Below are 15706 nucleotides of genomic sequence, written 5' to 3'. Positions count from 1 at the left end.
AGTAAAAAAAACTAAAATAATAAATCATAAGGCTGCTATTTCATTTTCACACTAAAATGTACAAGCACTTCAAATTTACTTGCTATTAATTTTTGCAAATCTAACTAATTTCTAGACTTGAAAGGCAAAAACTTTTGCACCCAGGTTTTTTTTGTTGTTACATGCATAACTTTTCTTAAAAAAATGGCAATGCATAAATAAACTGGGCTTCAAGTTAGAGAAATGTAATTTAACAGTTCTATGGGAACTAATACATGGCTTCAAAGCAACTTACAATTCTGCCTTTTCTGCCATACGGATGAGCCGACTCTCTTCAAATTGAACTATGCCTCCAGCCTGCAGCAATTCTAAAAGGACCTGAACATTTAAAATAAATGAGTAAAAACACTTTGGAATCTACTTTTATTTATTAGCTCTTTAAGGGTCCATTCAGCCACAGAAACCATACCTTTTTTGCTTTTGTCTTATTATGTGCTGATGTTTCAGTTTGGCTTTCATGTATACAAGGGATTAGACTGCCATTATAATGTTGATCATATTGTATTTAAGTCTTACAAAAAGGTAAACAGCTCTATTTTCAAACATGGAAGGAATGCCAAAGTGTTTGCAAACAAAGCCTTATTCGATATTAGAATATCTAATTGACCCTCCACTAAGCTAAAAACGTCCATATGTATTCTTTCAATAAGTGAATTTTTGTCCTTTTATGACTTATGGCTCTTTAAAATCTGTTGTCCACAGGTAGTATCCATGTTCACGTGTTAATTTTTCTAACTAAACTTGGGGTTTCTCACAGTATAGCATTATTCACAAGAGCTAAAAGGTGGAAACAACCCTAATGTCAATCAATGGATAAATGGATGAACAAAATATGGTATATACATATAATGGAATACTATTCATCCTTAAAAAGGAATGAAATTCTGACACATGCCACATATTGATAAACCTTAAAAACATCATGCTAAGTGAAATAAGTCATAAAAGGACACATAATGTATAATTCCACTTATACGAGGCATCTAACGTAGTCAAATTCACAGAGACAGAAGGTTTAATAGTTGCCAGGGTGCTGGGGAGGGGTAACAAGGACTTACTGTTTAATGGGTACAGAGTTTCAGTTTGGGACTATAAAGTTCTGGAGACAGATGGTGGTGATGGTTGTTGCACAACAGTGAGATTATATTTAATGAGAACTGTACACTTAAAATGCTTAAAATGACAAATCTTATTGTGTATATATATTTGACCACAATAAAAAACAAAGAAAAATACTGGGGTTCATATAATTAATCTTTACCACACTAAGTAGCTGAATAAAAAAATGTGACCAGGATGTTGAGATATCAATATTTTAAAATAAATCTCAAATATAATAGAATCATTACATAGTCATTAGAGCAATATGAGAAAGCTCTCTCCTATATTTAAGTTCAAGATCCAGAGTAACACTCTTTCTCAGAACTCCAGGAAACCATTTAACAAAGCATTTTTCTAACACAGGAAATTGATTACTTTCAAGTCAAATTTTTTTAAAAGGCAGAAAAGAAATAAAACCTAACCTATCTTTACACTTCAGAACTCTAATTTAATCCATTTTGAGTATTATAATGTACTGCTATATAGAGCAATGATAGCGTGAACCCACCTGCTAGAAGCCTCAGTTTGGAATAACATAATCAAATGCCACTGCTAGAGCCAGTCTGAACCAACTTACTGAGCTGAAACTGACTTAACTTTTCAGGAATTTTGTAAGCCGGTGGTTAAATACAGGCATTGTTAAAAATCAAATTATATAAACCTACAATTAAATAAATTAAATTAAAAGTGAAGGTAATCAATACCCACACTCACCACTTCCTAATTATTTTACTACATTTTACTGTGTACGCTCTCAAGGTTAGTTACTGTAGCCGTATCTGTATGGTGGAAATATTACATTAGTGTGTGGTATGGTGCATCTCTCCCCAATTCCATGTGCCGGGTGACATCACGCTAGTAGACTGAAGTCAGCCATGGTGGGAATACTTACACCATGGAAACTGGCAAATGCTGTAAATCAGGGCTTGTTACATGCTCAAAGGGTTATAAAACAAAGAAGAATGTGTGACAGAGACGATACGTGACCCATAAAGCCTAAAATATTTACTCTCTGGTCCTTTATAGAAAAAGCGTGCCAATTTCTGGTTAAGAAAGTGATGGAGATAATGTTAAAAAGATAGTCAAACTTAAAAGTGTGCATGTCAGAGACATTACACTATAAATAGCACAAAAAAATTAAGGAATTATTTTCCAGTATTCAAAAACTGTTATCCGATTCAGCAAAGAAGTCACAACACTGATGAATGAAGTTCTGACATGCTTTCACTGTTGCACTTTCATCTTATTCACTTTAATAAATGAAAACATCAACCAACGTTCATATCAGTGTGAACCAGTTGTTAAACTTTTATCAGCATACCACTGGAAAATATTCAAATATATTGCATAAACAAATTTTGATATATGACAAGCAGTACAAGAGAAAGAGTGCTGGATTAGAAGGGAAGGAATTGAGTTCTAATCTCATTTATGACCTTGTGCAATTTACTTCATCAGTTTTCTTTCTATTTTCTAAAATGAGTTGGGGAAAAAAACCCAGATAATCCCAAAGGGGATTCCCAATAATAGATTACTACATTATGATTACTTTTAAAGGTTTGGCTTTTACATTTAGTTTGGTTTTTATTTTTGTTTTATTTAGTAATTTACATAAGAAGTTTTTATCATTTTATATAGCAACACCATGCATAACATGTTTCACTTTTCCTGCCAATAGAGAAATAGGGGCAAAATGAGGGATCCACACTGCTATTTGTATTCAGTACAATTTAAGAGACAATCAAAATTTTAGCAGCTGTTCTCTTCCCTAAGACAGTCTGCAGCAGTCACGGGGCCACAGCTGTGCAGAGAAAGGGTTCGCTGTGTGATCCTATATTCTTTATCTAAGTCTCAACCTCTGGCCTGGCATACATTACCATAAAAAATCAGCATAGCTCTCAAAGCACTTAATTTTTGTAGCTTACTAAGCTGACAAAGTCTTGCTATCAATTTTAAATAGACTGCCTCTCTTAGTGCTCACAATTACAATGGGTAGCTTTTAAGAAATCCTATCTAGAAAGGACCCTCAAGAAAGTGGCTAAGTAGAAAGAAGTGGTAATCAATTTCTTTCTCACAGTGATTAGTGGAGAGACAGAAAATGTCTCTAGAAATGTCTAGTCTCTAGTCTCTAGTCTCCAGAAATGTTGAGCACTAGTGTAGTGGCACTCCCAAAAGCTGAGTGTTCCAATACTCAGGATCCTGAAGCCTTTCTGGTTCATGGCCATAGCAACTAGAAGTGGTTACCAGCTTGATGACACTGGTGGAAAGCAGCATACAACAGGTGCCAACTGTTGCTCATGAAGGAGAAGGATAAAGTTTATATTCTCTTTGATGTCATGTTGAATGCAAGACAGGTCCAGTCTGCCTAGGAATTTAGTTTGATTGAGGCTCAAACTAACAACCATCCACACTCTTTTCTGGTTGCCACTGTCTAGCTTAGTATTACGGTTTGGCACAAGTCATTTTCCCCTTATGTCTAGTGAGGTCTAGTACAGAAAGGTTCTTTCTGGCTTACTCTGTCTTCTTTCTCATTCTTTAGCAAGATGAGTTCCAGTAGTTCATACCTGCTGTCTTTCTGAGTGTCGGGAGTCATCGTCAGGACTACAGAGGAATTCAAGGACCTGGTCAAAGAAAAGGTATTTTGTTAATTGGATACCAGCATGCATGCCACACCCCTGTCATAATGAAAATGATTACTACCCTTTCTATATCACCAATTCATTCACACTCGGCTCAACGAACACCACAGGTATATGGTATCTTCCCAACTGATTGGCATAGTAGATGACACAGCAGGCTTCAGGTATGCTAACAATTTAATATATACCTTATACACATTTCTTTGCTGTTTAGAAACATGACTGGAAGCCAGCATCATCTACATACCTTAACTTTAAGATCCTCAACACCGTGGACCACACAAAGCATGGACTTTGGAGTCAGGCCACTTGAATTTGAATCCTAACCTTATTAACACTTAACAACGATATTTATTGCTAATAATAACACTTACTAAGTACAACCTTGGATGAGTGACTTAACCTCACCAGGTTTTAGTTTCCTCATCTGAAAAATGGGTGTAATAACTATACCAATTTCAGAGCTACTGGGAGTATGGAGTTAACACATACATATAAAACTTTGGAACAGAGCATGGCACTATGAAGTGCTCAATAAACGCTGGTCATTATTAGCAACTTTCTCCAGATAAAAAGTATTTTCTTTGCCACCTGTGGCTTTGTGGAGATATTTAACTGGGATTAGGAAATACCTTCACAGTTAAAGTCATTTGTAAGTAAATTCAGATTTTCTAAAAGTAATCTCTACTCCAGATACCCAACAGCATAGTCTTACTACCAGTGAGATGGGTGATTAATAAACTGGAAAATTCTTAAGCCAAGAATTCTAGGCAATTTAGAACAACAGAATAATTGAGAGAACAGAATCTATATAAACCGATCTCCACAAACCATACTCCCATGATACCAAGTTACTAGGCAGTCATACAACCCAAACACAACATTAAAAAAAAAAAAAAAACTAATTTAGATCCAAACTGAAAGGTGAAAAAGCTTCTACCTGGTAAGACACTTACCCAATAGGCTATTATATTAAGAAACCATGTAATCCAGTGAATTTCTCTATGAACCGTAAATAAAAACAATTCTAGTTCTTATGGTTAAAGACGCTCACCTGATCAAAAAGGGTTCTGTTTACAAACAAGGTGTTGTCAGGCTTTGCAAGCTGCCGGGCAAGGAAGGTAAAGAGACACCCTACTTGTGAGGGAGTAAAATCTGAATTCTCCACCATAACCTGATAAGCAAAAGAGACCATTTATTCAATATGCCATCTGGTTTGACACAGAAAAATAAATAATTAGGAGCTGGGGGAAGCCTCAGTACTAAAGACTCGAAGCTTCTTTTATTAGCTATGTAACAATTGAGTTCAATACCATTTAGAGAAGGAGCACAACTACTTGCACACCCTGAAAGCATTTTAGTAATTTTTGGCATAATTTTAGGCACAAGTTGGATAAGAACTGAATTGTTAGAGAGGTGGATTTCAAAGAAATATTAATCATGTTTCCCTCTTGAATTCTTAAAAGAGAATCTGAAGTTAATTTAAATTAAAGTAACCTTATTAAACATTTGTCCACCAACACAGGAAGAAGGGAGTTGCTCTGGGGTTGAAAAGTAAGATAACTTGAGAGTGAAGGTATCCCAGAAAAGAACTCAGCCAGCCCACGAAAACATGAAGTGAATGGCTTCTGCCTTGTCTATAAGCAGTTTCTTGAACAGATGGTTTCATATAACAGGCTCTTTGCAACCACACAGAGTTATCAAGTCATAATCAGTCCTCTGATTTAAGTGACCTCTCATCTCCTGAGTACCTACTACTATGAGTAAGATGCTATGGTAGAAGCCTTCAAGGGGATTATGAACCAGAAAGCAAGGTGAGACAGGTAAACAAATCTTAACTAAAAAGCGTAATGTGATCAATCAGCACTATTATAAAAGAACAAATGACTATGGAAGCACAGTGGGAGAAATTTAGTTCAACTGGTTAGAGAAGAAATTTGAAAAAAAAAAGAGAAAACTAGCTTTTAAACTAAGCTTTAAAGCCCATGTGGAAAACATGACAGGGGGAAATGTCAGGAGAAAGAGCAGTCCAGGCAGAGAGAAGAGTAGGGGCAAAAGCATGAACACAGGAAAATACAAGTTTGTCTGGAGAAACTCTGTGTTTCATTAGAATGCAGCAGCATGCATGAGGAGGGAGAAATTAGATCGAAAGGAAAGATTAGGCCTCCAATGTCATTCTAAGGAATGTAGAATTTATTCCACCAAAAACTGAGGAGTTTCTAAAGGGGCAATGAGGAGAGCTGATCATGATCAGCACTGTGCTTAAGAAAATCACCCCATCAGCAGTGTTTAGGATTAAATAACAGAAGCAAGAGATAAAAGGTAGAGAGACCAAGATGCATGTGATTTCAGGGGTCCAAGGGAGAGACAGAGGGGTTCAGAACAATGCAGTGATAATGAACAGGGAAGGAGAAACAGATGCAAAAGACACTGCAGAGAGAGGGGAGTCAGGGCAAGTATTCACATGTGTGGAAACATGTGGCTAAAGGAGGAATGAAAAATGGCAGGTCTTGAGCCTGACAGGCAGGGAGGAGAATGATGCCATTAACAAAGAGGGAGAATGCAGAAGTATGGCAAGGAAGACCAGGTATTGTTTTGGACTAGATGAATTTATGGAGGCAACTCTAAAACAAATTAGGGAATAGTACCCCATCTCACCTAGAGAAAAGTCCTAAATTCCCCCCTTTCATTTTCCGTTCAAAGATAAGATTTCTCCTATAAAACATTCCCTTGGGGCCGAGCTTTTAGCCTACCTTTTCTTACTTTGCTAAGCACTATGTCCCTTCCTTTTTTTTACCATGCCTGCTTTTAATCCAGCAGTCACAGCTTGCTCAAGTGCATAATTAATCATTACTAGAGTATGAGGATATTTCAAGTTGTAATCTGTGTGTGTATCTAAATTCCAATTTATAATATTCAAAGAGCTTTCTATAGCTTTAAAATACCCAGTCATCACTCCCTTTCAGTGTGCAGGTCCTTTCCAAGACTCAACTCTCAGGGCCCAACTAGTGCCCTTCTCTGCTTTTAGCTCTTCCTTTTGCTCTGAAGAGTAATTTTAACTATCTGATCCTAGAAACACCTTCAAAGGAAACAGTTCTAACTCACAGCCCATTCCCTTGCTACCTCAGCAAGTTATCATCCTAGAAATTTTAGCTTCTTTTCATTTCCTCTCTGACCGATTTCAGAGACCATGCTTACAAAATTTTCTGAGCAATCTTATAAAAAGTCACAAATTAACAGCTTTCCCCCTCTATATCTGCAGCCATTCAGCACCCATCATAATGCCTGAGGTTTGATGCTCCCTCACCTGTTCTCTGGTCCTTGCCTATGCTCCCTCAGAAAAACACTTTAACAAATGAGTACAACTCTATCATCAGAAATGAGAAAATAATCTCAAAAGTTCATTCTTCATTGACCCTAGGTAAATACTATCAAAACAATATACAAGATGCAGCCACTATGGAAAACAGTATGGAGGTTCCTTAAAAAAACTAAAAATAGAGCTACCACATGAGCCAGCAATCCCACTCCTGGACATGTATCTGAAAAGATGAAAACTCTAATTCGAAAAGATACATGCACCCCAATGTTCACAGCAGCACTATTTACAATAGCCAAGACATGGAAGCAACCTAAGTGTCCACCAACAGACAAATGGCTTTAGAAGATGTGGTTTATATACATAACGGAATATTACTCGGCCATAAAAAAGAATGAAATAATGCCATTTGCAGCAAACATTGATGGAACTAGAGAATATTATACTTTAGTGAAGTAATTCAGAAAGACAAATATTATAATATCACTTATATGTGGAATCTAAAAAATAATACAAATGAATCTATATATAAAACAGAAAGAGATGCACAGATATAGAAAACAAACTTACAATTACCTATGGGAAAAGGGGGTGGGAGGGGTCAATCAGGAGTATGAGAGCAATGGATACAAACTACTATACATAAAACAGATAAGCAATAAGAATTTACTGTATAGCACAGAGAACTATATTCAGTATCTTGTAATAACCTATAATGGAAAATAACCTGAAAAAAAATATATATATATAAAACTGAATCACTTTGCTGTACACCTGAAACTAACACAATATTGTAAATCAACTCTACTTCAATTAAAATATATATATATGCAAGAGCACAATTCACCAACAGTAAGAGTTTAAGTACTTCATGGAGCTTTATTTCCTTCATTTGGATCATTCTTCCAACTTAGTACAATTTTATTTTTATTATTTTTAATTTATTTATTTTTATTTTTGGCCGCATTGGGTCTTCGTTGCTGCGTGTGGGCTTTCTCTAGTTGCGGCGAGTGGGGGCTACTCTTTGTTGCCGTGTGCCAGCTTCTCATCGCAGCGCCTTCTCTTGTTGTGAAGCACGGGCTCTAGGTGTGCGGGCTTCAGTAGTTGTGGCTCATGAGCTCAGTAGTTGTGGCTCGTGAGCACAGGCTCAGTAGTCGTGGCACACGGGCTTAGCTGCTCTGTGGCATGTGGAATCTTCCCAGACCATGGCTTGAATCCGTGTCCCCTGCATTGGCAGGTGGATTCTTAACCACTGCACCACCAGGGAAGTCCCTTAGTACAGTTTTAAATTCGAATTCTAATTCAATCAACTTGCAAACATTTCTTGAACATCTACCAGGTTGCAGGCATTGTGCTGGACATGTTTCTGTTTCTGGGCATGTTAAAACAATGACCAAAAAAAAAAAAAAAAATCCTTACAGTTGCTACCTACAGGAAATTCATTCCAGGTAGGAAAATATACATGTAAACGATTACTACAGTATGCCAAGTGTAGCATGAAGTGTTACATGAACACAGAGAAGGGGCAAATAATCAAACTGGAAGTGTGAGAGAGGGTTCTAAAAGTTTCTCATGGATGATATTTGAGTTATGTCTTGGAAAATGGCTAGGAATTTGCCAGGCAGGGAAAGGGAAAGAAAAGGCATGGTGGGATAAAAGAAAACTCACACAAAGAACATAGGCTGTAAAGGTGACACAGAAAGTTCACTGAATTCCAACTTTAAAACTGTTGAGAAGGTAGTCCCCTGGTGGCCTAGTGGTTAGGATTCTGGGCTTTCGCTGCCGTGGCCCAGGTTCAATCCGTGGTTGGGGAACTGAGATCTTGCAAGCTGTGCAGTGTGGCCAAAACAAACAAAAACACAAAACTGTTGAGGAGTTCATAATACAGAATGGCGGGGGTGGGAGCAGTGAGGAGGGTCAGAGAGGGGAGCAGTTATAGAGAAGTAGTCAGGGACCAGAAAATATAGAAGCATCTTGGATGTCGTGTTGAACAGTTTAGATGGGTATGGCAGAAACTAGTACTTGTGCTCCAACATCTGTTCCTTCCTTCTAATTTAGAAACAGAACTCCTCATTTTTAGCTAAACACATGGCCACCCACAAAATAGAGTACATTTCTCAGTCTCTCTTAGCATCTAAGGGGCCATATATCTAAGCTGTGATCAACATGATATAAGCAGAATTGCAGTACACAACTTCTAAAACATTTTCTGAAAGAAAGAACACTTTCTTCTTCATCTCTTTCTGCATTCAGGCTGGCTAGAATGCAGAGGTGATGGCTGGAGCTTCAGCAGCCGTTTTGGGCCAAAAGACACAAAACCACATACTAAGAATAACAGCAGTAAGACAGAAGGAATGTACATCACTGATAAGTTTGTGAAGCTACTCTACTAGATCAGGTTGCCTACCCTCCAGATCTATAGGAGACAACTAGATTTCCATAACAAGCTATTATTATTTTGAACTTTCTCTCACAGCAGAACTTAATTTCAACTGAGCCAAGGGGGAGCCACAGAAGAATATTAGGTAGAAGAGAGGTAAGATCATGAATTAAAGAAGGACAAGAGGGGCTTCCCTGGTGGCACAGTGGTTGAGAGTCCACCTGCCAATGCAGGGGACATGGGTTCGTGCCCCGGTCCGGGAAGATCCCACATGCCGCGGAGCGGCTAGGCCCGTGAGCCATGCATGGCCACTGAGCCTTTGAGTCCGGAGCCTGTGCTCCGCAATGGGAGAGGCCACAACAGTGAGAGGCCCACGTACTGCAAAAAAAAAAAGAAGGACAAGAATAAGACCATTTGGGAAGGTATTTTGGAAATCTAGGTGAAAATTCTCCATACTAGCCACCTGGATCAAACTGGCATTATTTGGGAGCTTAGCAATTCTATTCTCTTATTCATCACTGCCTATCTTACAAGGTCAATAAATAGCTCAAATGAGATCATGTATATAAATGAGCTTTGAAAATTATGAAGAACTATTATAAATGTAATTAATGCATTAATGTTATGCACAACTAGAGAATATTTTAATTTTAGTCTCTTGTCCAAAATAATCTAAAAGTTACTAAGAGGATGAAATCTCCATTTTATAGCCAAATGAACAGGACGAAAATTCTAAGCTTTCAACTACAAGAAGAAACTGGTGTGGCTGAAGCTGTGCAGATGGACAGAAAAGGAATCATTCACTAGCAACAGTATGAATCTCAAAATAGCTTTCAACTGAATCTAGTTAGATTTAGATTGGGATGATCATCTCTGTGTGCCTCAAATCATTCTTAAGTGTCACCATCATCTCAGTTCCATGGCAAAACTATGTATGGCACTACCTTAGCAACACAGTGGTGTTGGTATGAGACAGAAGGAGACTCTTCACATTAGTTATTTCTCAAAGCATTCTGAAGTTAGTGTCCATTTCTGAATGTAATCACACTAATATAGGAATTATCACAATATGCATTTCTCAAGAGTAGCACTCTGTAGCTGAGATACATTATATTTTTTGAATGAATGCTTTGTCTTCAAAAGCTGAATAAAGTACTAAGACAGCATAATAAAATTTTTAAATGATTGCAACATATTACTTTATTAAACAAGATTATTTTAGAACTTGCTATCAAATAATTCAGTTTTCTTAATATAAACATCAATACAAAGACATATATTCTTTGAATACTTACTTTCAACAAAATATCCACAATACGTTGTTGATATTCTACAGCTTGCTTGTCATTTTTAAAATCTTCAAAAGTCTGAAAGGGAAAAAGAAATTTATAAAAGTAAGTATTATTTGGAAATTTTAGAAGGAAACAAGATATTAAATTCTTAATAGTCAGGTAAATTCCAAATAAGGTAACCACTCCTCATCCGGTTTTTCCTGATATACCTTTAATAAGTTATTTTTAGTGAGTTAAATAGAAAGCTACAATATTCAATATTGCATAGTATTCTGAATAAATAAATAAAAGTATAAACATATAGTGATTACTATATAACCAGAAAGTGACTCAGGAAAGGAAGGCAAAGTTTACAGGCAACGAAAAAGAAAGAACACTAATGGCAAGAGGCAATTTGTGAGCAAGGGTTTGAAAAGGATGAAATACACGCTACATGCTCAGCCATCATTCCGTCCATGCTATTTGGAAATAATAACTGAAATACAGTTTGCTAACTGTCATGAAAAATAATTTTCATGATTTCCATGACAACTTGGAAAAAATGATGCTCTGTCACAATGTTAAAAACCTCAAGGATACACACAAAGAACAGGCATTCTATTTTCAAAACACTGCCAAGTACAGCATTTTTGATTTTATGCCCCTGCTCAAGTACAGCCAAATATATTCTGAATAGAACATGCACCCACATATATGACAGCACCAGATTCTGAAAATACCTAGAAGCTACAGGATGCATATATGAAGAAATTGAAATTATATTCACTATAAAAAAATTTAAATGAAAATATTTACTGAATAATAAGCATGATGAAAGACTTGAAGATCTGCCTATGGTTTTCACTTAGCACATTTGGCCCTTAGTAACGTTTAAATCCACACAGCAATAATTTACTGCTTACGATCCTGAAGCAAAAAAATAGACTACATATTGTCCCAATAGATTAACAAAGAATTTCAGAGCCACAAACTTTCAAGACTACATCATAGTTACATTCAAACCAGAATACTTGCTGTTCTTTAAATGGGCCCTGAGCGTCCCCAGCTTCTCCAAAGTACCTCGGCTCGTGCTGTTCTCTTACTAGCATGTCCTTCCTTCCCTTTTCTTGTCTGACACAGAATAAGCACTTTAAACAACAACTACTGATTTGTCCCGTTAATTACAGAGGAAAATAAAATCTTTTAAAAAAATTTCTTCTTCAACTAGAATGCTTTGCTGCCAGTTAGTTAAGAAAAGCTTAAATGAGTTACCTAGGGGACTTGTAGGAACTCTTAATATGGAAAGTTCAAACAGAGGGTATTTTGATGCTTACGTGGGTTAAATATGACCTGGCCTGAAGACAGAAAGATGGTCTAGAAAGTCTCTCAGTTCTAACGCTTATGAGAACAACAAACACGCACACACTCACACAAATGCACACACCCCCTTCCCAGGGCGTGTGGCCAAAATGAGATGTCACTCTGCCGTCACAAGGACAAGGTACTATCTGCTAATACAACTGCTATTCAACTAAACACAAAACCACGGAGAATTAACATATGTATTAAACAACTACAGCACTGACAGCAAGTAAAAAAGAATTTCTGTATCCACTTTCCTTTTGGCAGCATGTATTCACTGCTTTGAAACACATATTGCAAGTTTACTTCTGTAAACATAATTAAGTGGTGATATACTTTCTCATGAATGTTGTGATACACATAATGACATATTTTGATTGTAGTTAACAGCTGCCACCAAAATGGCACATTTATGTTAAAACATTATCATTCCACAAAGATGCTTCTAATTATACAATGCTTGTTAGAGGAATAACATGCAAAGATGTCCTAATGGAGAATGACACGGTTTGTGAAGTGCAAAGGTAGACCTAAAATTCAAGTCCAAAGTCACCTGTGAATTTGGTCATAAAAACTTCTTTCTGCGGCTGCTTCCCACTAGCTATCTACCTTACATTTGGAAGCAGCCGCATAGCACAGGGAGATCAGCTCGCTGCTCAGTGACCGCCTGGAGGGGTGGGATACGGAGGGTGGGAGGGAGGGAGGGAGGGAGGGAGACGTAAGAGGGAAGAGATATGGGAACATATGTATATGTATAACTGATTCACTTTGTTATAAAGCAGAAACTAACACACCATTGTAAAGCAATTATACTCCAATAAAGATGTAAAAAAAGAAAAAAAAACTTCTTTCTGTAGCCCCTTAAAAACTATTATAGGGTTTCTGTAAGATAATGCTAGTTGGCTAAAGCCTGATCCAGGGGTCAAGAAACATTCTCTGTAAAGGGCCAGAGAGAAAATATTTTAGGCTTTGTGGGCTACATGTGGTTTGTACGACATAGTCTTCTTCTCTTTTTATAACCCTTAAAAAAAAAAAATTTACTCTTAGCTCACACAAGCCAGAGGCGAAATGGAGCTGGATTTGGTCTACAGACTGTGGTTTGTGAACCCCTGACCTAACAGCTTCACACATCTCCCAATAAGATCCGTGTATGTAGAAAAGAACAAAAAGAATCACCCAACCCAGGCTAATGGGAAAACCAGAAGGACAACAAATGTTACATACTTCAACTTATATAAAAGCGGGAAAGTAAACATCCCAAATTAGCAAAGTTGGCTCCAAAGCCCATAAAACCAAAAAGAGGTCAGGACAGAACTGGGTAGAGGAAAGGAGGGTGTGACGAGGTTTCAGTAGGAACAGAATACCTATAATATCAAATGGAATTCACCTCCAAAAGAAAATGGAAATCCACCCTGGGTGAGGAAATAATGAGGTCACGTCTGCAACCCGGTGGATCAGCACACTGACTAATAGGAAGAACAAAGGAAGAGGTCTGGCAAGTATAGATCGGAGGCCTTGGTAAGATACAGCTTTTAACATAGAAAAGGGAATGGAGAGATATTCCTCGGAGGCTTGTGGTAAAGAAAAAAGTGGCCCAAGATAAAGGTCCTACTAAAACAAGAGACTGTCAAAGATTGAGAAGATAGGCTATCCCCAAAACACACTATTTATTTAAAAAATTGCACTTGGTTGTAGCAAATAAAGAAGATACTTGAATGCGGAAAATAGTATGTAATTTTCCCCCACCATCCAACAAGGTCACCTATTATTCCTAGTCCAGAAAAATCCAACATAAAAAAATGACAAGGCTCCCCTGGTGGCGCAGTGGTTGAGAGTCCGCTTGCCGATGCAGGGGACACGGGTTCGTGCCCCGGTCCGGGAAGATCCCACATGCCGCGGAGCGGCTGGGCCCGTGAGCCATGCCGCTGAGCCTGCGCGTCCGGAGCCTGTGCTCCGCAACGGGAGAGGCCACAACAGTAAGAGGCCCGCGTACCGCAAAAGAAGAAAAAAAAAAACTGACAATAAAAACAGCAAATGAAGGCACTCAATAATAAAACATTTAAAATAAAAACTAGTCACAAGATAGAAGTAAACTATAACAATATCCCAACATATAGGAAATATATTTAAACATACAATTGCAGATTTGAAAGAACATCACAAACCATAAATTTAAGAATTCATAAAAGAAATGAACAAAGAGCAGGAAGATAGGAAATAGCAGCTAACTGAACTCAGACAAAAACTGAAAAAAAAAGTCACCTCAGAAATGAAGACAGAATTACAAGCCACCAAAGGGAGAACAGATATGACCAAAAGCACTGTAAAGAGAAATAGAGAATGTAAATGAAAAGAACCAAGAAAATGAAATTAAATAAAGAAGGAAATAAAAGAGAACAAAAAAAGGTGATAAATATAGAAGATAAAGAAGATATACAAATAACTGGAGTTTTTGAAGATGAAATACAAAATAACGAAGCAGAAAAAGTATTTAAATCTACGTTCAAGAAAACTTTCTTTAAATAAAAAGACTCGAATTCACATACTTGAAAAGGCCCACAGTACATATATGGCAAAACTGACCCAAAATCGTCAATTCTGAGTAATATCTTAGAGTTAAAATATTAGTCTTTAAATATAAGGAAAAAAGTATTCTGGTCCTCTAGAAAAAAAGATTAAGTCCTTGGGAAAGTTAAGAAAAGTCAGGTTGACATCAGTTTTCCTTATGGCAGTATACAAAAGCAAGGTAAGTGGGAGGCAAGTGTTATTTTACTTTATCAAGAATTTTAAATTGTACAATAGTAGAGAAACATTACATTGAATCCTTATCACTCAGAAAACTACACTGAAAACTATAAAATATTACTGAGAAAAATTAAAGAAAACCTAAATAAATGGAACAGTATACCTTTGCATGGGTCACAAAACTCAGTATTGCTAAGATGTCTATTCTTAAATTGACTAAACATTGAACACAATCCTAATCAAAATCCAGGCAGGCTTTTGTAGAAATTAACAAGATAACTCAAAATTCATATTGAAATGCAAAAAAAAAAACACCCTAAACTACAAAAGACAATGTAATTTTGAAAAAGAACAAGAACATGGAAGAGCTAACATAATGTGATTTTCATACTCATTATAAAGCTACAGTAATCAAGGCAGTGTGGTACTGGCATCAAGACAAACAGACCAGTGGCATAGAATACAGTTCAGAAGCAGACCCACATATACACAGATGATGCATCTTTGACAAAGTACAAAGACAACTCAGTAGAGAAAGGACAGTCTTTTTGTCAAATGGTGCTGTAAGAGTTAGATATCTATACGCAAAAGAAGAAAAAAGAACTTGCAGCTAAACCTTGTACCACACGCAAAAATGTCTTCAAAATGAATCACAGATCTAAATGTAAAACCTAAAACCATAAAACTTCTAACAGAAATACAAGAGAATATCTTTGCGACCCTGGGTCACGTGAAGATTTCTTAGATACAGCACCAGAAGCAACATCCATAAAACAAAACTAATAAATTAGACTTGATCAAAATTTCAAACTTCTGCTATTCAGAACACCTTGTTAGGAGAATGAAAAGA

General features: G+C 36.9%; 1 protein-coding gene across 7 annotated transcripts in view; it reads right to left on the bottom strand.

The window, feature by feature from the left end:
* Positions 1-15706, bottom strand: part of VPS8 (VPS8 subunit of CORVET complex) — a 306350-nt gene that overhangs the window by 144562 nt on the left and 146082 nt on the right. For all 7 annotated transcript variants that reach the window (XM_067738310.1, XM_067738309.1, XM_067738314.1 and 4 more), the window contains 4 exons: positions 10774-10845; positions 4834-4953; positions 3705-3761; positions 275-357 (listed from right to left, as the gene is read on the bottom strand). In XM_067738310.1, the coding sequence (XP_067594411.1) occupies positions 275-357; positions 3705-3761; positions 4834-4953; positions 10774-10845 (332 nt within the window). The remainder of the gene's footprint in view (positions 1-274; positions 358-3704; positions 3762-4833; positions 4954-10773; positions 10846-15706) is intronic.

The sequence above is a fragment of the Pseudorca crassidens genome, chromosome 5 (genome assembly GCF_039906515.1).
Source record: "Pseudorca crassidens isolate mPseCra1 chromosome 5, mPseCra1.hap1, whole genome shotgun sequence".
Classification (NCBI taxonomy): domain Eukaryota; kingdom Metazoa; phylum Chordata; class Mammalia; order Artiodactyla; family Delphinidae; genus Pseudorca; species Pseudorca crassidens.
This window is presented reverse-complemented; position numbering and strand designations above follow the sequence as displayed.